Raw genomic sequence first — 19901 nt, forward strand, 5'->3', positions numbered from 1 at the left:
GGTCAGCTTCTTATTGACTTTAGTGCCTGTGCAGTGCATCATGAAACTTTGGAAACTGATTGGAGATCAGATGCCATTGTGTTTGATCTCCCACCCTGCTGCCTCACTCAGTACTGAATGGGATGACCACAACCAGATGAAAAAGTAAGCTGTTTTTCTTAATCTACGTAGACATTTTTGATCTTTAATAAGTTAAATCCATTTGAGTTATTTATGTCTCTTACCATAAACAAGGCAAATTCATCATTATGGGGCCAGGGTCCTGGAGTCTGCCGCATCAGGCATGGTCATGCTTGAAGGGTTATCTGCTTCACTGGGAGTGGGTCCTGGAGGAACCCTGGAAGCATAAGACGTAAATAGTGACTACAGGTGTCTGCAGGCACTGAATGTGCATTGTGGGTCAGATCCAGTGTGATTCAGCCTTTTATTTAAATTCTTGATGCTTAAATTCATGACACAGGAGTTCACCGTAATGGTGTAAAGGTGGTGTTTATTGATTTCTGATCAGAATATAGAATTTTCTTTTTGCCATGTCGTCTTTGCAGGTTTATGATGACCGAATCCTATGACAATGAAGAACTTCAGAAGACCATGATGTACTATGGAACACCAATCCAACAGGAAGCTGATTTTCCCTTCAACTTTTACCTTATTGATCTCTATAAAGACTTGTCAGGAAATGGAATATTTAAACTAGTAGACTACTGGATGCGCAACATGCCTACAGGAAAATGGCCAAACTGGGTGGTATGTCTTTAAACTTACTTTTTAATATAGAACAATATCTTTATCATAAACATCAAGAGTAATATACTCAGGCAACTTTATTAGCTATTTCCTGTACTTTATACAGTGACTACTGAAGTTATTTCTGTATGTGTGTGGTCTTCTGCTGCTGTAGTCCATGCACTTCAAGTTTGACATTTTGCAGGTTCAGGGATACTCTTCTGCACACCACTGTTGTGATGTGTGGATTTTTGAGTTACAATCACCCTGCTGTCAGCTTAAATCAGTCAGGCCATTCTCCTCGACCTTTCTTTCATTAACAAGGCATTTTCACCCACACAACCGTCATTCACTGGCTGTTTTTTGTTGTAAACTCTCGAGCAGGGATTCCCAACCTGGGGTCAGCGGACACCTTGGTTAATGATAGGGATCCATAAAATGCATAAAAAAGGCTGGGAACCCCTGCTTTAGAGTCTTATTTGTGTGAAATTCCCAGATACTCAAACTACCCTGCTGGCATCAACAATTATTCCACCAACAAAGTCTCTTAGATCACATTTCTTCCCCATTCTGATGTTTGGTCTGAAACTGAACCTCTTGACCATGTCTGCATGCTTTTATGCACTGGGATGCTGCCACATGAATGGCTCATTAGGAATTTGTATTTACAAGCAGGTATACAAGTGGACCTAATAAAACGGCCACTGGGTGTATGTATTATTATTCTTATTAACTATTTGCTAGGGTATTTCCATGCTGGTGAATGCAGGCAGATAGTGAACTTCTGTTGCATTTCCTTTGTACTACATATAGCTTTTTTATAGGCAAGGAGACAAACTACACACTTAAAATTGTAATTAGTCTTTGTCCCTGACTGAAGCCCAATACAGGTAACCCCTGTATTACTGTAAGGGGGAGGGATGAAAAGATCAATTTGAAGATAAAGAACTGGACCAGTTCTTGGGTTAAGATGAAGATTATGAGAACAAAATAATCAGGATTACCTATAATTTCTTTTGTTATTCCCTGGATATTGTGCTTCAATGTTAAATAATGTAAAATTGTTTGCTTTTAATTTATTTAAAAATAGGTTTGAACTTAAGAGTTAATAAACACTGCAGTACAGAAATAGGCCCTTTGGCCCATTTAATCCATGCTGAACTGTTAATCTGCCAAGTCCCATCAACTTGCACCTGGATCATAGGCCTTCATACCCCTCCCATCCATGTACCTATCCAAATTTCTCTTAAATGTTGAAACTGATCCTGCATCCATCACGTGCTGGCAGCTCATTCTACCCTAACCACCCTCTGAGTTAAGTTTCCCATCATGTTCCCTTAAACATTTCACCTTTCACACTTAACCCATGACTTCTAGTTCAGCAAAGCCAGTATCTAATCCAGTTTACTACCTCATCTTGAATGGTAAGTGACAGAATCTTCTTGACCAACCTCATATGCAAGACATTGTTAAAATTGATGTAGACAACATCCACTGCCTTGCTTCCATTAATTTTCCTGGTAACTTCTTCGAAAAACTCGGCAAGGTTGGTTAGACTTGACTTGCCACACACTAAGCCATTCTGACTATCTCTAATCAGTCCCTGTCTATCCAAATTCTCATATACATGGTCCATAAGACCATAATGTATAGGAGCAGAAGTAGGCCAATCAGCCCATCGAGTCTGCTCCGCCATTCAATCATGGGCTGATCCAATTCTGCCAGTCATCCCCATTCCCCTGCCTTCTCCACATACCCTTTGATGCCCTGGCTAGTCAAGAACCTATCTATCTCTGCCTTAAATGCACCCAATGACTTGGCCTCCTCAGTCACTCATGGCAACAAATTCCACAGATTTACCACCATCTGTCTAAAGTAATTTCTCTGCATCTCTGTTCTAAATGGATGTCCTTAATCCTGAAGTTGTGCCCTCTTATCCTAGACTCCCCTACCATGGGAAATAACTTTGCCACATCTAATCTGTTCAGGCCTTTTAACATTTGGAATGTTTCTATGAGATCCCCCCTCATTCTCCTGAACTCCAAGGAATACAGCCCAAGAGCTGCCAGACGTTCTTCATATGGTAACCCTTTCATTCCTGGAATCATTCTTGTGAATCTTCTCTGACCTTTCTCCAATATCAGTATATCGTTTATAAAATAAGGAGCCCAAAACTGCACACAATACTCTACGTGTGGTCTCACGAGTGCCTTATAGATCCTCAACATCACATCCTTGCTTTTATATTCTATACCTCTAGAAATGAATGTCAACATTGCATTCGCCTTCTTCAACACCGATTCAACCTGGAGGTTAACCTTTAGGGTATCCTGCACAAGGACTCCCAAGTCCCTTTGCATCTCTGCATTTTGAATTCTCTCCCCATCTAAATAATAGTCTGCCTGTTTATTTCTTCCACCAAAGTGCATGACCATACACTTTCCAACATTGTATTTCATTTGCCACTTCTTTTGCCCATTCCCCTAAACTATCTAAGTCTCTCTGCAGGCTCTCTGTTTCCCCAACACTACCTGCTCCTCCACCTATCTTTGTATCGTCGGCAAATTTAGCCACAAATCCATTAATCCAATAGTCCAAATCATTGACATATATCGTAAAAAGTAGCAGTCCCAACACCGACCCCTGTGGAACTCCACAGCTAACCGCCAGCCAGCCAGCCAGAGAAGGTTCCCTTTATTTCCACTCTCTGTTTTCTGCTGACCAGCCAATGCTCCACCCATGCTAGTAACTTCCCTGTAATTCCATGGGCTCTTATCTTGCTAAGCAGCCTCATGTGCGGCACCTTGTCAAAAGCCTTCTGAAAATCCAAGTACACCACATCTACTGCATCTCCTTTGTCTACCCTGCTTGTAACTTCCCCAAAAAATTGCAGTAGTTTAGTCAGGCAAGATTTTCCTTTCAGGAAATCATGCTGGCTTTGGCCTATCTTGTCATGTGCCTCCAGGTACTCCGTAATCTCATCCCTAACAATTGATTCCAACAACTTCCCAACCAGTGATGTCAGGCTAACAGTTCTATAGTTTCCTTTCTGCACCCTCCCACCCTTCTTAAAAAGTGGAGTAACATTTGCAATTTTCCAGTCATCCGGTACAATGCCAGAATCTATGGATCGTTGCTCTAAGATCATTGTTATTGCCCCTGCAGTCTCTCCAGCTACTCCCTGCAGAACCCAAGGGTGCATTCCATCAGGTCCAGGAGATTATCCACCCTTAGACTATTAAGCTTCCTGAGCACCTTCTCAGTCGTAATTTTCACTGCACATACTTCACCTGCCTGACACTTTTGAATATCCGGTATACTGCAGATGTCTTCTACTGTGAAAACTGATGCAAAATATGCGTTCAGTTCCTCTGCCATCTCTGCGTCTCTCATTACAATATCTAAAGCGTAATTTTATATTGGTCCTATATCTACCCTCATCTCTTTTACCCTTTATATACTTAAAAAAAGCTTTTAGTATCTTCTTTGATATTAGTCGCCAGCTTCCTTTCATAATTCATCTTTTCCTTCCCAATGACCTTCTACGTTTCCTTCTGCAAGTTTTTAAAAGCTTTCCAGTCCTCTTTCTTCCCACTAGCTTTGGCTTCCTTGTATGCCCTCTCTTTTGCTTTTACTTTGACTCTGACTTCACTTCTCAGCCATGGGAGTGTCTTTCTTCCATTTGAAAATTTCTTCTTATTTGGAATATATCTGTCTTGCACTTCCCTCATTTTTCACAGAAACTCCAGCCATTGCTGCTCTGCTGTCCTTCCTGCTAGTGTCCCTTTCCAGTCAACTTTGGTCAGTTCCTCTCTCACGCCATTGTAATTTCCTTTATTCCACTGAAATACTGACACATTGGAATTTAGTTTCTCCTTCTCAAATTTCAAAGGGAACTCGATCAAATTGTGATCACTGTTCCCCAAGGGTTCCTTAACCTTAAGCTCTTTTATCACCTTTGGATTATTGCACAACACCCAATCCAGCACAGCCGATCCCCTAGTGGGCTTAAGCTGTTCTAAAAAGCCATCCCTTAGACATTCTACTAATTCTCTCTCTTGAGATCCAGTACTGGCCTGGTTTTCTCAATCCACTTTCATGTTAAAATCCCCAATGATTATCATGACATTGCCCTTCTGATATGCCTTTTCTATCTCCTGCTGTAATTTGTAATCCACATCCCGGCTGCTGTTTGGAGGCCTGTATACAACTGCCATTAGGGTCCTTTTACCCTTGCCATTTCTTAACTCAACCCACACAGACTCTACACAGGGGCATATCTACGAAAAATAGCGCCTATGGCAAGCACTGAAATTGCGCCCCTCTCCAAACATCTGACACCCATCTTTTAGATAACTTTACCATAATATCAGCTCAAAAATACAAGTCAAGCTCGTTAATCTTTTAATTAACGAATTATGGCACTACATGAAAATTAGAACTGCACCTTCCTTGCTTTCACTGATGCAAATTGGTCTATGATGTGATCAAAGTCAGTTTTTACAGTTTCTTTTCTTTCTACACTCAGCAAGCAAGATCACAAAGTCTGCCTTGACCCATGGAGGCTCTCAATTACGAAAGTATTAGTTTTAACTTGCTGAATGATCTCTCACAGCTGGTGATGGAAACTGCCATGGTTAGCATTATCTGAATAGCAATGTGAAGATTGGGGAAGACGCTCTCATCTCCATACTTAACAATAAATTCAAGAAGCTCTTCAGGTCTTGGTATTTTCATGTTGACCCGCCTTGATAGCAACATTCTGCAATTCAAAATTTCTTCATGTAGCTGCTGTCCATCAACATCAGAGCTGTACAATTCGCCCAAGTTTTTGCACATCTTCTTTAGGTCATTACTGTCAGTGCCATAACACAGTCCCTCAACATCGAGAAGGAACCCAAACTTGGTGTCAGTGTCGTGCAAACGAGCGAACCTTTCGTCCATTTCTCTGTGAAGGTGGTCGAGTGTTCCCTTTATGACTCTTTCCATTTCCTCCTTTGCTGTTAACCCAGTGTCTCTCGCGCTCATCAGCCATTCGTTTCTTTCGTCTCTGACGACTTTCAACTTCAATATTCCATTCTTGACAGAGACAGACTCCTCCTTTGAGTGACTCACTGACCAACGCTTCTCTTTGACACCATCCAGTTCACTAGGTTCACTTTCTCACCACAACCATTTCCCAATTTCCTCTTGAACCAAGTTTTGTTCATTGAGCAGTTATTTGGTGGTAGGAAAGGCCCCTCACTGTTCTGGAAATACTTTGAACCCAGCTTTATTATTTCTATTCGCAACGTGTCAGGCAGAATTGCTTTTCCAGTATCCTTGTCGAACTTCAGAAGTCCAGTGTCATGCTGTTCAATCAATTCTGGTATGACAGTTCGAGGCTCTTTGACACCATCCAGTTCACTAGGTTCAGTGTCATCAGGTTCAATCTCGTCAATAAACTCAACATCACCACCACCACCACCGTCTTCCCCTCCTGTCATGTCCACATTCTCTGTGGCAGCCTCACTCTTAATCTTGTCATACTCGGATTTATCTGACTTGACTTCCTCCTCGGCTTGTGACGCATTGGTAATTGATCCACCTTCGGATTCTAACAAACTTGTAGCAGGGTGCAGGCAACTCCACAGAACGTGTCGAACTACTTGTTCCAGGCTTTTCAAAGAAGGGCATGAAGAACGTGCTCGACTTCTTGGCTTCCTCCACCTCCAACTTTCGTCTCTTCCGTCCTTCAGCTCCACTTTCCTCCTCCTTCGTGAAGAAACGTTTCATGGTCTTCTTACACAATGCTCTGAAATAAGGCCATCCTGGTGCTTCTCACCCATGATAATCAAATACAGATCATATATCTGAGGAAAATTCTTTTTTCACTATCCGAGGATGGCTTGTCTGACTTTAATAGAAACTGCTCAGTGGCACCCCCTTCAAGTGGCACCCAGGGCACGTGCCATACCTTAGATACGCCACTGACTCCACACCTTCTGATCCTATGTCATCCCTTTCTAATGATTTAATATTATTTCTTATACACAGGGCCACACCACCCCCTCTGCCTTCTAACCTATCTCTCTGATACACTCGCATATCCTTGGATGTTCAACACCCAATGGCAGCCATCCTTTAGCTAAGTTTCAGAGATGGCCACAATGTCATACTTGCCAACCTATAGCTGAATTTCAAGATTATCCATTTTATTTCTTATGCTGCGTGAATTCAAATATAACACTTCCAGTCCAGTATTTGTTGCTTTCTGTTTTAACTGCGCCACGCCTCTATTGCCCTGTAACTCATTCCACTGGTTGTGATTATGCCTCATCTCCTGCCTGTCCTTTCTATCATCTCTGTTGCATGCCATCTTTAATTTATTTCTGTTTTCCCCCAGTTCCCATCCCCCTGCAAATTAGTTTAACCCCTCCCTAACAGCTCTATTAAACCTGCCTGCTGGGATATTGGACCCCTTTGGGTTCAGGTGTAACCTGTGCTTTTTGTACAAGACGTACCTCCCCCAGAAGTTACCCCAATGATCCTGCCCCCTACACCAGTCTCTCTGTCACGCATTAATATGCCTGATCGCGCTATTCTTGTGCTTGTTAGCACGTGGCACAGGCAGCAATCCTGAGATTACTACCCTGGAGATCCTGCTTCTCAGTTTCCTATCCAACTCCTTGAATTCTCTCTTCAGGCCCTCCTCCCTTTTTTCTACCTATGTCATTGGTACCACAACGTATATCAAGACTTCTGGCTGTTCACCCTCTTCCTTCAGAGTACTCTGCACTCGATCCGAGACATCCTGTACACTGACACCTGGGAGGCAACACACCATGCTGGTATCACTATCAGGCTGACAGTACCTCCTGTCTGTTCCCCTCACTATGGAATCCCCTATGACTACTGCATTCCTCATCATCTTCTTTCCCTTCTGCACCACGGAACCAGGCTCAGTGCCAGAGACCCAATCACCGTGTCGTCCTCTGTCAGGTCACCCCCCCAACAGCATCCAAAATGAGGTAATGATTACTGAGGGGGATGGCCACAGGGGTGCTCTCTACTATCTGAGTTCTTCCCTTCCCGTCACCCTTATCTAACTCCTGCAGCCTCAGGGTGACTAATTTCCTGTAGCTTCTATCTGTCTCCTGCTGTTAAGCTGTAGGTCATCAAGCCGCAGCTCCGGATCCCTAACACGGCCTCTCAGGAGCTGCATCTCAGTGCACCTGGTGCAGATGTGGCCATCTGGGAGACTGGAAGATTCCCAGGATTCCCACATCTGACACCTAGAGCAAAATACTAACCCTACAGACATGCTCGCTATTCTTCAAAAAATGCACTGAAAAAAACGAAGTCCACTTACCCACTTACCTTGCTGAAGCCCGAATGAGCCAAAGCCCTACCACTCTCAGACCACTCGGTCCTTGGAATACCTTCCAATAACTTTCTCACTACTGATATCAGGCTCACCGGCCTATAATTTCGTGACTTATTCTTAGAGCCTTTCTTAAACAACAGAACAACATTAACTATCTTACAATCCTCTGGCACCTCACCCGTGACTTAAGGATGTTTAATATCTCTGCTAGGGTCCCTGCAATCTCTGCACTTGGTCTTGCAGGGTCCAAGCGAATACATTGTCAGCCCCTGGGGATTTATCCACCCTAATATGCCTCAAGACAGCAAACACCACCTTCTCTGTAATCTATCCATTATGTTGCTGATGTACTGCCTCACTTCTTTAGCCTCTTGTGTCCATCTCCCAAGTAATTAGATGCAAATCATCCATTTAAGATCTATTTAATACATTCTAGGTTGGAAATCATGACAATTCACGTATTGCTTCTCGTACGGGAGCAGCATATACTGCTGTTATTAATATGCTTCTGCTGACACTTCCTGGAACTCCCACCACATATTATGGGGAAGAACTGGGAATGGAGAATATTGTGGTATCTGAAGATGAGATTCAAGATCCTTTTGGGAAATTTGATCCTGTAAGTACTAACAATATCTTAATTTCATTAATCATTTAGGAAGTTATACCAATGACGCTTTACATCTAGGAACTGGAGTCATATATGATAAAGATTGCAACAGATCTGGAGGTTTTGGTAGCCCCTTCATCCAATTCTAGATAGCCAACTTATAAGCACTTAGCTACAAATAGCTAGCTAATTTATTTGGTTATGCTCTTTAAATTTTTTGATTTATAAGAGATGGAACATCAATTGTGTAATTTTAAATATCAGTGGTAACAAACTTTAAATCTAAAGTTTGCATTGAACCTGACAACTACACTAAACTTTCTAAGTTCTTAGAGTCATAGAGAAGTACAGCACTGAAACGGGCCCTTCGGCCCATTTAGTCTGTGACGAACCATTTAATCTGCCTCCTCCCACTGGGACCAAAGCCCTGCATACCCCTGCTACTTATGTACGTATCCAAACTTCACTTTAACATTGAAACTGAGCTTGCATGCACCGCTTCTGTTGGCAGTTCATTCCACACACTCATTACCTTCTGACTGAAGATTCTCCTCATGTTCCCCTTAAACTTTTCACCTTTCACTCTTAACCCATGACCTCTGGTTATAGAAAATGGGTGACAATATTAGCTAGGACTGTGATATACTCTGAAATTTTTTGGCTTTCATTTCCTATTTACGAGAGAATCTACAAATCTAAGTGAGATTGGATAATGTTTATAAATGGTTTTTTATATAGAAAAGGGTCTAAGATAATGAAGTAGCTGAAGTTCTATCCACTTGTTGCAGACATCAAATCGAGATCCACAACGGTCACCAATGCAGTGGGACAGCACTGCCAATGCTGGCTTCAGCACAGCAAACAAAACTTGGCTGCCTGTCCATCCAAACTATATCACAGTAAACGTTGAAGTAAGTGAGACCAACCTTCATATTATTTAAACTAAAGCCAATCATGTGATAGAAATACAGAACCTGAACTTTATTCCTGGAGTTTGAAGAATTTACATTTCTAAAATCAGAATTGAATAATTAAGAAAATATACACAATGATCTACACTTTAAGTGTTATTAGTGTACTTGTGATTCATGCAGATTTATTAATTATGCTGCTCTAAACACTAACATGGAATATTGCTTATGGAATTATCTTGTCAGGTTGAAAAGGAAGAACAGAATTCCATGTTGACCCTCTACCGTAAACTTAGCTATCTTCGGAAAGAACTGCCAATTCACAGGGGATGGATGTGTTACATTTTTAACGATGAAGATGTGTTTGCATATGTGAGAGAACTGGATGGTTTGGATTCTGTCTTCTTAATAGTGCTAAATTTTGGTAAAGCCTCAACTGTTAATCTGGGGAGCAAAGTCCCATATCTTTCTAAAGAAGCAACCGTAAGACTTGGTACTGACCCTAACAAAAGTGGTACTATAGTTCAGACAGCATCCTTAATGACTAGTGCTGGTGAAGGTCTTGTATTGGAATACAAAACAAATAATCCAGTCCACAGTAAAGCAGAATTCAAAGATAAGTGCTATATTTCACAGAGAGCATGTTATTTGAGTACAATTGGTTTACTGTACAAGAACTGCTGAGTTTTTTTAAAGTTTAGTAAATATTCTGTAGGTTAATCAAAAGTACTTGGCGTACAAGGAATAATGCATTACTTTATACAAAATTGACTTTGATTAATGAAAATAATTGAAACTAAAACTGTAAATTTTTCCTCAACTTGTTAAATTCTGCTACAGCTTCTCACCTTGGTCTTGTATCTAATTCCCTTCTGGCCTAGCTTGTATGATAAACTCCAATCACACTAATATTAGTGCATTGTTCCAACAGATGAAATTGTTTTCCAATACAGGTCCAGGACCAGCTCCTGCTCCTGCAACCTTGGATCAATACCTTCATTTTCTATCTGTGTACATTATTGCTACATAATTTTACGTACGTTTCAAATCATTCCCTGTTTCAGTTCCTTCAGTCTATTTTATTCCTCATTGAAATGAGACTAATCAAAAACAATGTAATTGTTTGGTACTATAAACACGATGCACTATGATCATTCCATTCTTTCAAGTATTGTTGATTAACTTCCTTCAAAATATCTCTTTCACTATTTACTGTGACCTTCCCCTCAGTTTCACCCTTAACACATATCTTACAACAGACCCAACCAGTTCACCTCCACCACTACTCTTCTCCACCTGGTTGAACTGGTCTTCACCCTCAACAATTTCTCTTTTGGCTCCTCCTACTTTCTCTAAACTCACTGTAGCCATGGGCACCCACAAAGGCCCCAGCTATGCCTGCACTTTCACTGGCTTCATGGAACAGTCTATATTCCATGTCTTTCCAGGTAATGCCCCCCAAATATTCCTGTGCTACATTGCCGACTGCATTGGTGATGCTTCATGCACACATGCTGAGCTTGTCAAATTCATCAACTTTGCCTCCGACTTCTACCATGCCCTTAAATTCACTTGGTTCATTCCTGACACCTATCTCCCCTTTTTCAATTTTGTCACAATTTCCTGGAAGGCAAACTGTCAACTGACGTTTTTATAAACCCACCAGTTCGCACAGTTATCTTGACCATACCTCTTCCCACCCTGTGTCCTGTAAAAATGCTTACTCCCTTTCCTCAGTTCCTTTGTCTCTGCCCCACCTGCTGCCAGGATGAGGCTTTCCTTTCCAGATGTCCTTCTTCACTGAACAGGGTTTTCCTTCCTCCACCATCTCCTCCATTTCCCAGACAATCACACTCATCCCATCTGCCCGCCGCCTTAACAGGGATAAAGTTCCTCTTGGGCTTACTTACCATCCCATGAGCTCCTGCATCCAATGTATCATTACCTGCAACTTCTGCCATATTCAGCGGAATCCGACCACTAAACACGTCTTTACCTTCCTTCTGGCTCTTATCCCTGCAAGTGGAGGAGATGATACACCTGCCCATTCACCTCCCCCCTCACCTATAGTCATTGCCCCAAACAGCCCTTCCAGATTAGGTAGTGTTTCACCTGCAAATCTGTTGGGGTCCTCTACTCTATACTGTGCCACCAATATGGTCTCCTCTACATTGTACAATGTAGATTGAGGGATGCTTTGTCAAGCATCGTTGCTGCTTCTGCAAAAAAAGCAGGCTCTCCTGGTGGCCAACCATTTCAATTCCTAACCCACCCTGACATGTCAGTATATGGCCACCTCTATGGCCAAAATGAGGCCACTCTCAGGTTGGAGGAGCAACACCTCATATTCTGTCTGGAAAAAAAAAAGAGATAGATTGGGTGAAAAACACAGAATATATAAAAACTAAAGACTGAAAGTCTATAGTCCGAGTCCACATTCAAAATGTAGAAAACCTCGGCAACATTCTCTGTGCACAGCGGCAGGCTTTCCCCCCTGTGGTAGCATAGCAGAGCGACCCTCAGTGATCAAAACACAGGTAGCTGCTGCTCACTCTCCACACTTGCCTCAATGCCTCAATCTCCTTTGTGGCTTTAGTCAGCACACAATGGATTTATGTCCAGGGACTATCAAGGAATTGTCAGTTCCAGGTCAGAATAGCATGTGTCCTACATAAAATACTTGTAGATGGTGCCATTTCCACTTGCCTCCTGTGCATGGCCTAGGTAGTAAGTATGATGAATTAAGGAGATACTAGTGTAATGTATTTTATATACAGCACAAGGTTCATATTGCCCAGCCTTCCGGTGCTGGAGGGTGCAAATGTTCAGGATAGTACTAACCTAAAAGGCTGCTGTTTCCTGGGTTGTCTCATGGTTAAGATTCTTAAGTATAGTTAGAGCTGTGTTCACCAGGGAACTGAGATTATTCTATTGCACTTCTCAGTTCTGCTGCAGTATAAAGAAAAATTTTGAGGAGTCACTCACCATCACATACCCAGTTTCTGCCTGGCCCAGTCAATATTTTGTTTGCTCGTAATTTTAATAGATTTTTCCCAACTAAGAATGCATTGGTGATAATCCTTAAGCACTCCAGCCACACTTGAATGAGTATATCCACAGCTGACTGTACAAAGAGGAAAAAAACTGGGTCTTTGGAACAGATGTAAGAAGTTTTCTTGATCAGAACTGTATTGTACTTAATAAACAATCACTGAATGAATTTTTCATTTTACCACCTACTGATAAACAAAGTAAATCCAAATTTTAAAAATGATAGACTGTTTTTTGAAAGATGTAGTTAATAGAATTCACATTGAAAGACAGCTTCCCTTGAACAAAGGAATGTAAGTTAAGTTGCCTTTCATAGGTTTGGCTGTGTACACTGATGGGTTGCCTAATCTCCAAAGTTGTCAGTGAGCTAGTTATTTGATGTATTTTCTTCTCAAATCTCACAATTAGAGCTGCAGTTTTTAAGCCAAAGCGGTAGTTGCTTTACATAAACTATTGAATATAAAGGGTTCATGGTACAGAGGTTATAATCATATAAATCTAAATTTTGATAGCTCTATCTTGCTTTACCTGCAACTTTAGCCTTCCTAAGCATTATCTATTGGCCTGCAATATCTTAAAATCTGCAGTGTCTGCTGACATTTAAAGGTTGTAACTAGACAGAAGCGTAATTTTACCCTTGCCTATGAGGTTATCAGTTACCATTTAAATCTGAGTCACTTTGTGACTTTATTCTAAATTATCAAGTCTTGCTTTTGATTTTTAATCAATAAGCATCAAACCTTTATAACAGTTCCAGATCACATTTTAAACAAATTTGAACATCACGAAATCTAAAGAATTTAAGGTCCTTTCAACAAGACTTTCAAGGTCACAGATTTGTCTTTTGACGTGAAGTACTTTGATTGGCTTGTGCGAACTTTTATGCTTCCAAATAACCTGATATTTTTTGTCTAAAAAGCATGCTGTCCCAAGTTATTAATGGCTTATGAAGTACATACATAGATTCAATCTTACTTAGTTTGCTTCCTACCCACTTTCTGTTGCACGGTATGTTAATTATACAGTACGGGACCTGGCTATTCAGCTCATTTCAGTGTATTCCTGGCAACCGTGATCCACTCAAGCCTCTTTTTACTTAATCTAATTAACATTACCTTCCATACATTCCCTCAGATTCTTTAATTGTCTTGCTTTAAAGATTGCTACATATTTTGTTACTGTGGTAGTAAACATGACTTGGTAACATTTTAGAGATTAAAGTACTTTCAGGATTTGGTATTTGATTTCTTGGACATCTCTAGCCTATAGTTTTGTTTCTCTCCACAAATGGAAGCACTCTGCCAAAATGTTTTCATGGATTTATAAATACACCCATCTCTTTTGCTGAAAACCAGTCTGTTCAACTTTCCTGAAAGATAAGTAATCTTGTTCTTCTGGTATCATCGTAATTAACATTTTTGCTGTAAAATTTCCGAGTAAAATGCAAAATAAAAATGTACTTCTAAATATCAGCTATTATATATTTAAACTGAAAAATGCTATGTGTTTACAATCTGTTGAAGTTCTTCTGGAATCAATTAGGCTTTCTAATATGATGACATCTGGAAATTTGTATTAAAGTATTGTTTGTTATATCTTAGCTATTAAATCAAAAAAATGAATAACAGTGGTACCAGCAAAGATCTTAGCTGAATCCTACTTTCTACCCACTGCCACTTTGAGCACATTTTATTTTGAAAACTGCTTATCTGACTGGGAGCTGGAAGCATAGTCTATTAGTGGAATGATTGTTCATAACCTGATCAAACTGATTTGCCCTTTTGAAAGGAATTTGCAAAAGAGCAAGACCAATAAAAGTTGTACAATAAATCCTCCCTCTACTTGCCTCGTAACCTTTGTTCTTTAGGTTGGGTGTTTTATTAAATGTGCAAGCACATCATCAATCAGATGTGTGATGACAGATAAAAAACTGCCAAAGATGACAGCACAGAACTTGGGTAATATTTACAGAAGGCTCTTCAATTTATTACAGAAATGTATTTAAACAATTTTCATGAAGAAATGTAACAGAAGTCATCTTGGAATGAAAGGACACAAGAGATGGCACACAGGAGTGAATAAAAGGCATCAATATTGTCTTCATGTTTTACTTCAAATCTCAGATAAAACAAATGAAAATTAAGTTATAAATTTAAACTATATTACGTAAACTATATACCAATTCAATGTGCATTAAACAATTACTAATAACAAAAATAAACACTCAAAATCCAGAAAAGGTAATCAGTCATCTCATATCTTGTTTACGTCTCTGACCGTATGCACTACAAAGAAAATACTCAATTACAACTTGCCTATGGATCAAGTTCCAGCTCCTTATATAGAAATGCATAATGTCTGGCAACCTATAAAACAAAAGTAGAGTGACCTAATAAATAATTTTCATAAGTATATTTCAACTATATAGATATCACAGTTTAATTACAATTACAAAATTCTCCAAATTTTCCCGATGGGGTTAATTTCATATATTAAGATTCTTTAGAACAGATAAAGCAGAATCATCTAAATACAGGCACTGGATAATGTTTTAATGTCAAATTAAATCCAAAAAAGCTAAGCAATACAAGAAAATAATTATACTTGACTTCTCTTTGGAAACAAATGTTTCAGGTCTGATCCTCGATCAGTGTGGCGTTAATGAAGGCCTACTTAAAACAATGTGTTTCAGCAAAACATTTTGCTTGAATTTTTTATGTGGTTGTCTATTTGTTACATTGACTTCTTATTCTTGACTTTTGCACACACAAAGAAACCTATTTATCCTGATTCACCAAACCCTTTTTTGACAAATAATTCACCTTTTCCTATTCATGAGATTCTCAGCTTTAGAAACATTTTTCTATCCCAGTTTTTCTTTAGAACTATTCAAGATTTAAAAATATCAAATGCTGTTGGAATCACACTTCAAATACCTATCCAATTCCCTTTTAATAGCTTTAACCTTTTCTGACACTGAATTTCAGTTTGTAAATGAGTGAAACAAATTTTTCCTTGTATACCCTTGTACCTTTTGCTCAAAAATTGCTCCCTTTGATTGTTGAACCTTTTATTATCAGGTAATCATTGCCAATTCAGTCATAATTTATGAAAATTATGGTTATAAATGAAAACTCCCTTTAGAATTGAAAATTAAAAGAAGCATTCAAGTTTTTACCCCAGATTATGAAATGTTTATGGAGATAACTGCCAAGAGCTTTTTTTTTCTACTTGTCTGGCAAATCAGCAACTAAGTGTTCGAGAAGTTTGAAAAAAATGTTATAACTTATTTGCACAACTGTACAAATGCTGTGAAGTTCTTTTGATTTGTTCGTGGCATCAAGTGGTCACACAACATGGAACCAGATCCATCAGCCCAACTCCTCCATGTGGCAAAGATGCCAATCTACTCCCATCCCTTGTCCTGCCTTTGATCCATAACCTCTGAATTTTTCCTACCCATGCATCTCTCCAAATGCTTTTTCAAAAAAAAAATGCTTTGATTGTATCCACCTCCAGCAGCACATTTGGCTGACACTCAGTGTGGAAAAAAAAATTCCACTTAATTTCCCCTTTAAATCTTAACCCTCTCATCTTAAACTTGTGCACACTAGATTTAGATTCCCATATCCTTGGATAAAGACTATTTATCTAACCTATTTATGTCCCTCATAATTTTAAACCTATAATGTCATTAACTACAGTGTTTTCATTTGACAAACAGAAGGATATACATTTAATAAGAATTTTGAAAATGATATGGAGAAAAGCAGGGAACCAGGAGCTCCCAACCTGGGGGTCCACGGCATAAATAAACTTGGGACCCCCCGCATGGAACTAAGATTGGAGTAGTGATAGTTGAATAGTAGGTAAATAGAGGCTGTGCAGATGAGAATAGATCTATCATTTATATATGTACATAATAAACCTTCTGTGTCTATCTTGCATCCTTTGCCACAATTGAATAATGTCCTTGCAGTAAATGAACGTTTGTACTTTCCCTTTTTTCAGCAGGTAATGTGAAGCAGTAGTACGATACTTCATGTAGTTTTTGGAGTCACGATACGTTATTTTCTACTACAGTTGACTATGTACATATTTACACCAGTATGGAAGCAAACGCAATTTTGCCATGGTTTGGAGGCTGTCAGTACACCGATATTAGAATAAACATTTTTTATTGTTCCAAACAAGCAAAGCTAGTGCTAACAGTAGATCAGTGAGAAAATGCCTAGTAGGTCAAAAAAAATTTTCAGATTGAGCAGAATTCTTTTAGTGCACCAAGCTCTAAATAAATGACCAGAACAATTTTACTCTAGGAATCTTAATGATTAAGTTTTTAAAATTACTGGATTTAGTCCCCTTTTTAGATCTGAATAGCAAAAATAATTCTCATTGATCAGAAAGATGAAACACTTGTGGAGAGAAAACAAATAAAGACTTACTTCGTGCAATGATTGTTCCCAGTTGGATGGACCAAAATGATCATCTCCAGGTCGGATATCCAAAATGATGCTCGGTGATTCACCTTTGTCTGAAAACAATGTGGAGAAACAAATATCTCACTGCAACAATTGATTTAATAATATACTGCAGAAAAATTGATTTGTTCTAAATGATTTAATTTCAATTACATGTAACAATTCTGTTAAGCTACTTCATTACATTTACACTAAGTTTATTTGATTAGATTACCTTATTTGAATTTATCATATAGACTAGCTGAGATCAATATAATATTGCTACCTTAAAAAACTGAGGAAAAAAGTAGAAAATTTGAAAGATGTGTTTAGTTTCAGAACAGATTTGATCAGGCAGAACTTGTGGTTTTCAAAATCAACACAACTTGGATGAGACCACTTGCTGTGTAGGTTAGATATTAAATTCAATCTATTACAAATAGGCTTCGTACCCAAACCTGTGCTGAAATGGGTTTGAAATAGGAGAACAAACAGGATCTTTGCTCGATGCAACTGTCCTCTGGGTAACCAAAATAGAGATTTGTTAACAATTTAATAACTTTATTGACTAGAAACCTATTTTGTATGTTTCTTGAATATATAATGAGATCAGAAGTTGCATGAGAGAGACCCTATGGAACAACTCAATTTTATTAACTATCGGTTATTGCAATCAGATCGGAATTGGAGCTGAACTATCAGGAGCAGATGGAACAACAGATGGAATGGGAAGCTATTATGGCAGCATTATGTGAATATATCAGACAATCTATTTTGCTTTCATTCATATTTAAGCATCATTGGAATCAGTATGTAATATGCTAATAGATAACGTACAAATGTAACTCAGATTCTGACTGAGCTACACCTTAAATGATTAATACAGATTAAGTGTTTTTGCAGTTGACCATAAATATCCATTGAATACCAAATCTGATTAGCCCGAGTTAGTAATGTGAACACCAATCCCCTTGTAGTAGCAGGCTCCCAATGACTTTACTCCTTATGTGCTTAATGTGGTCCAGCTTTTACCTCAGCTGCCAATCCCACCATGACTCCAGTGACTTTCTTCTCTTCAAGTCAGTTACTAGCACCAGGAACCCTGAAGAAGTATTCATTAACTTTAGTGTACTCTAAAAGCAAAACAAACTGATTAAGGTAGGGCAGTAACCATTGTCTCTATAGGGCCACAACAGCAGAATTAAGTCATTTGACCCATTGAGCCTGCTGCGCCATTTCATCATGGCTGACCAATCCTTCTCTCATCCCCAATCTCCTGCCTTTTCCCTGTATCCCTTCATACCCTAACCAATCAATAATCTATCAACCTTTGCCTTAAATATACATAAAGACTTGGCCTCCACCACTTCCTGTGGCAAAGGATTCCAGATTCACCACTCTCTGGCCAAAGAAATTTCTTGTCTCCGTGTGACGAGGTCCTGAGTTACCTTTATGAACTGTGCTTTTGGAAAGAAAGAGAGAGAGAGCGAGAGAGAGGTGTCCAACAGAGACACCTTATTAAAAGAGAGAGGCAAAGACTGCTTTGAGATAGTGTTATGGTTTTTCTGCAGCATGCTTACACTTTTGCAAGGACACTAGCAGCTTCCAAGTTCTTACGGTGAGATAAATAGAAGGTCAGCTGTTAGACCAGGAGACACATGGTTTTGGACACTGAATGAGCTTTGTTGTGCCCACAGAAAAGGTAGGTTTTGGAGGATCAATCAGTGGCTCTCGCAGTCTGAAAAGGGTGTGACCGGTGGGGAGTTACTCGTGTGTCCAACCCTCACCTGGGTTGATAATCCCACCACAGAAGAAGGGTCCCCTTTGTTGTGGTCACAGTCAGTGACTTCTAAAGGATTTCGGAGGACAACGGGAAGATTGACGGCATCAGCTCACCTGAAGACTCAAATCTGTCCCTCTCTCTCCATCACTACTCAACTTAATACCACGAACTGAACTGAACTTTACTCGTCTTTGTAAGACTATCTATTTACCCCTAACTCGAAGAAGCTTGGTTTTCATATATTTCCACACACACACACACACACATACATACACACATACATATATATACATATACATATATGTATGTATATATATACATTATACACACACACACACACACACATATATATAAATAAATAAAAAATCATTGCTAACCTGCTTTATATATCTGATATTTATATTACTGCATTGTGTAGTTACTAAATAAATACCATTAGCTAATAGCAATACTGGACTCCAAAGTGTTTTCCATTTCTGCTGGTTCCTTAACCCATCACAGGGTACGTGACACTGTTCTATAAGGACCCCCCCCTATACTGAGGTTGTCCTCTGGTCTTACACTCTCCCACCATAGGAAATATCCTCTCTACATCCAGTCTATCAAGGCCTTTCACGATTCAATAGGTTTCAATGAAGTCACCCCTCATTCTTCTGAATTCTAAAGAAAACAAGCCCATGGCCATCAAGCGCTCTTCATATGATGAGCCATTCAATCCTGGAATCATTTTCATCAGCCTCCTTTGAACTTTCTCCAGTTTCAGCACATCCTTTCTAAGATAAGGAGCCCAAAACTGCTCATAATACTCTAAGTGAGGCTGCACTAGGGCTTTATAAAGTTTCAACATTACATCCTTGCTTTTATGTTCTAGTCCTCTTGAAATGAATGCTGACGTTGCATTTGCCTTCCTCATCACAGGCCTAACCTGCAAGTTAACCTTTAGGTAGTCCTGCACAAGAACTCCCAAGTCCCTTTGCATCTCAGTTTTTTGTAT

At 39.6% G+C, this 19901-nt stretch overlaps 2 protein-coding genes across 8 annotated transcripts in view; one reads left to right on the forward strand and one right to left on the reverse strand.

Moving 5' to 3' along the window:
• The window catches only part of slc3a1 (solute carrier family 3 member 1), a 32207-nt gene extending 17708 nt beyond the window's left edge, over positions 1–14499 (forward strand). For both annotated transcript variants that reach the window (XM_072264989.1, XM_072264990.1), the window contains 4 exons: positions 546–747; positions 8529–8711; positions 9491–9613; positions 9860–14499. In XM_072264989.1, the coding sequence (XP_072121090.1) occupies positions 546–747; positions 8529–8711; positions 9491–9613; positions 9860–10297 (946 nt within the window). In that variant the 3' untranslated portion in view covers positions 10298–14499. The remainder of the gene's footprint in view (positions 1–545; positions 748–8528; positions 8712–9490; positions 9614–9859) is intronic.
• The window catches only part of prepl (prolyl endopeptidase like), a 73466-nt gene continuing 53814 nt past the window's right edge, over positions 250–19901 (reverse strand). For 4 of the 6 annotated variants that reach the window (XM_072264985.1, XM_072264986.1, XM_072264983.1 and 1 more), the window contains 2 exons: positions 17110–17198; positions 14624–15030 (listed from right to left, as the gene is read on the reverse strand). In XM_072264985.1, coding sequence (XP_072121086.1) covers positions 14980–15030; positions 17110–17198 — 140 coding nt within the window. In that variant the 3' untranslated portion in view covers positions 14624–14979. The other 2 variants (XM_072264984.1, XM_072264987.1) reach the window with 2 other exon arrangements.

This window comes from Mobula birostris, chromosome 8 (genome assembly GCF_030028105.1).
Source record: "Mobula birostris isolate sMobBir1 chromosome 8, sMobBir1.hap1, whole genome shotgun sequence".
Taxonomy (NCBI): Eukaryota; Metazoa; Chordata; class Chondrichthyes; order Myliobatiformes; family Myliobatidae; genus Mobula; species Mobula birostris.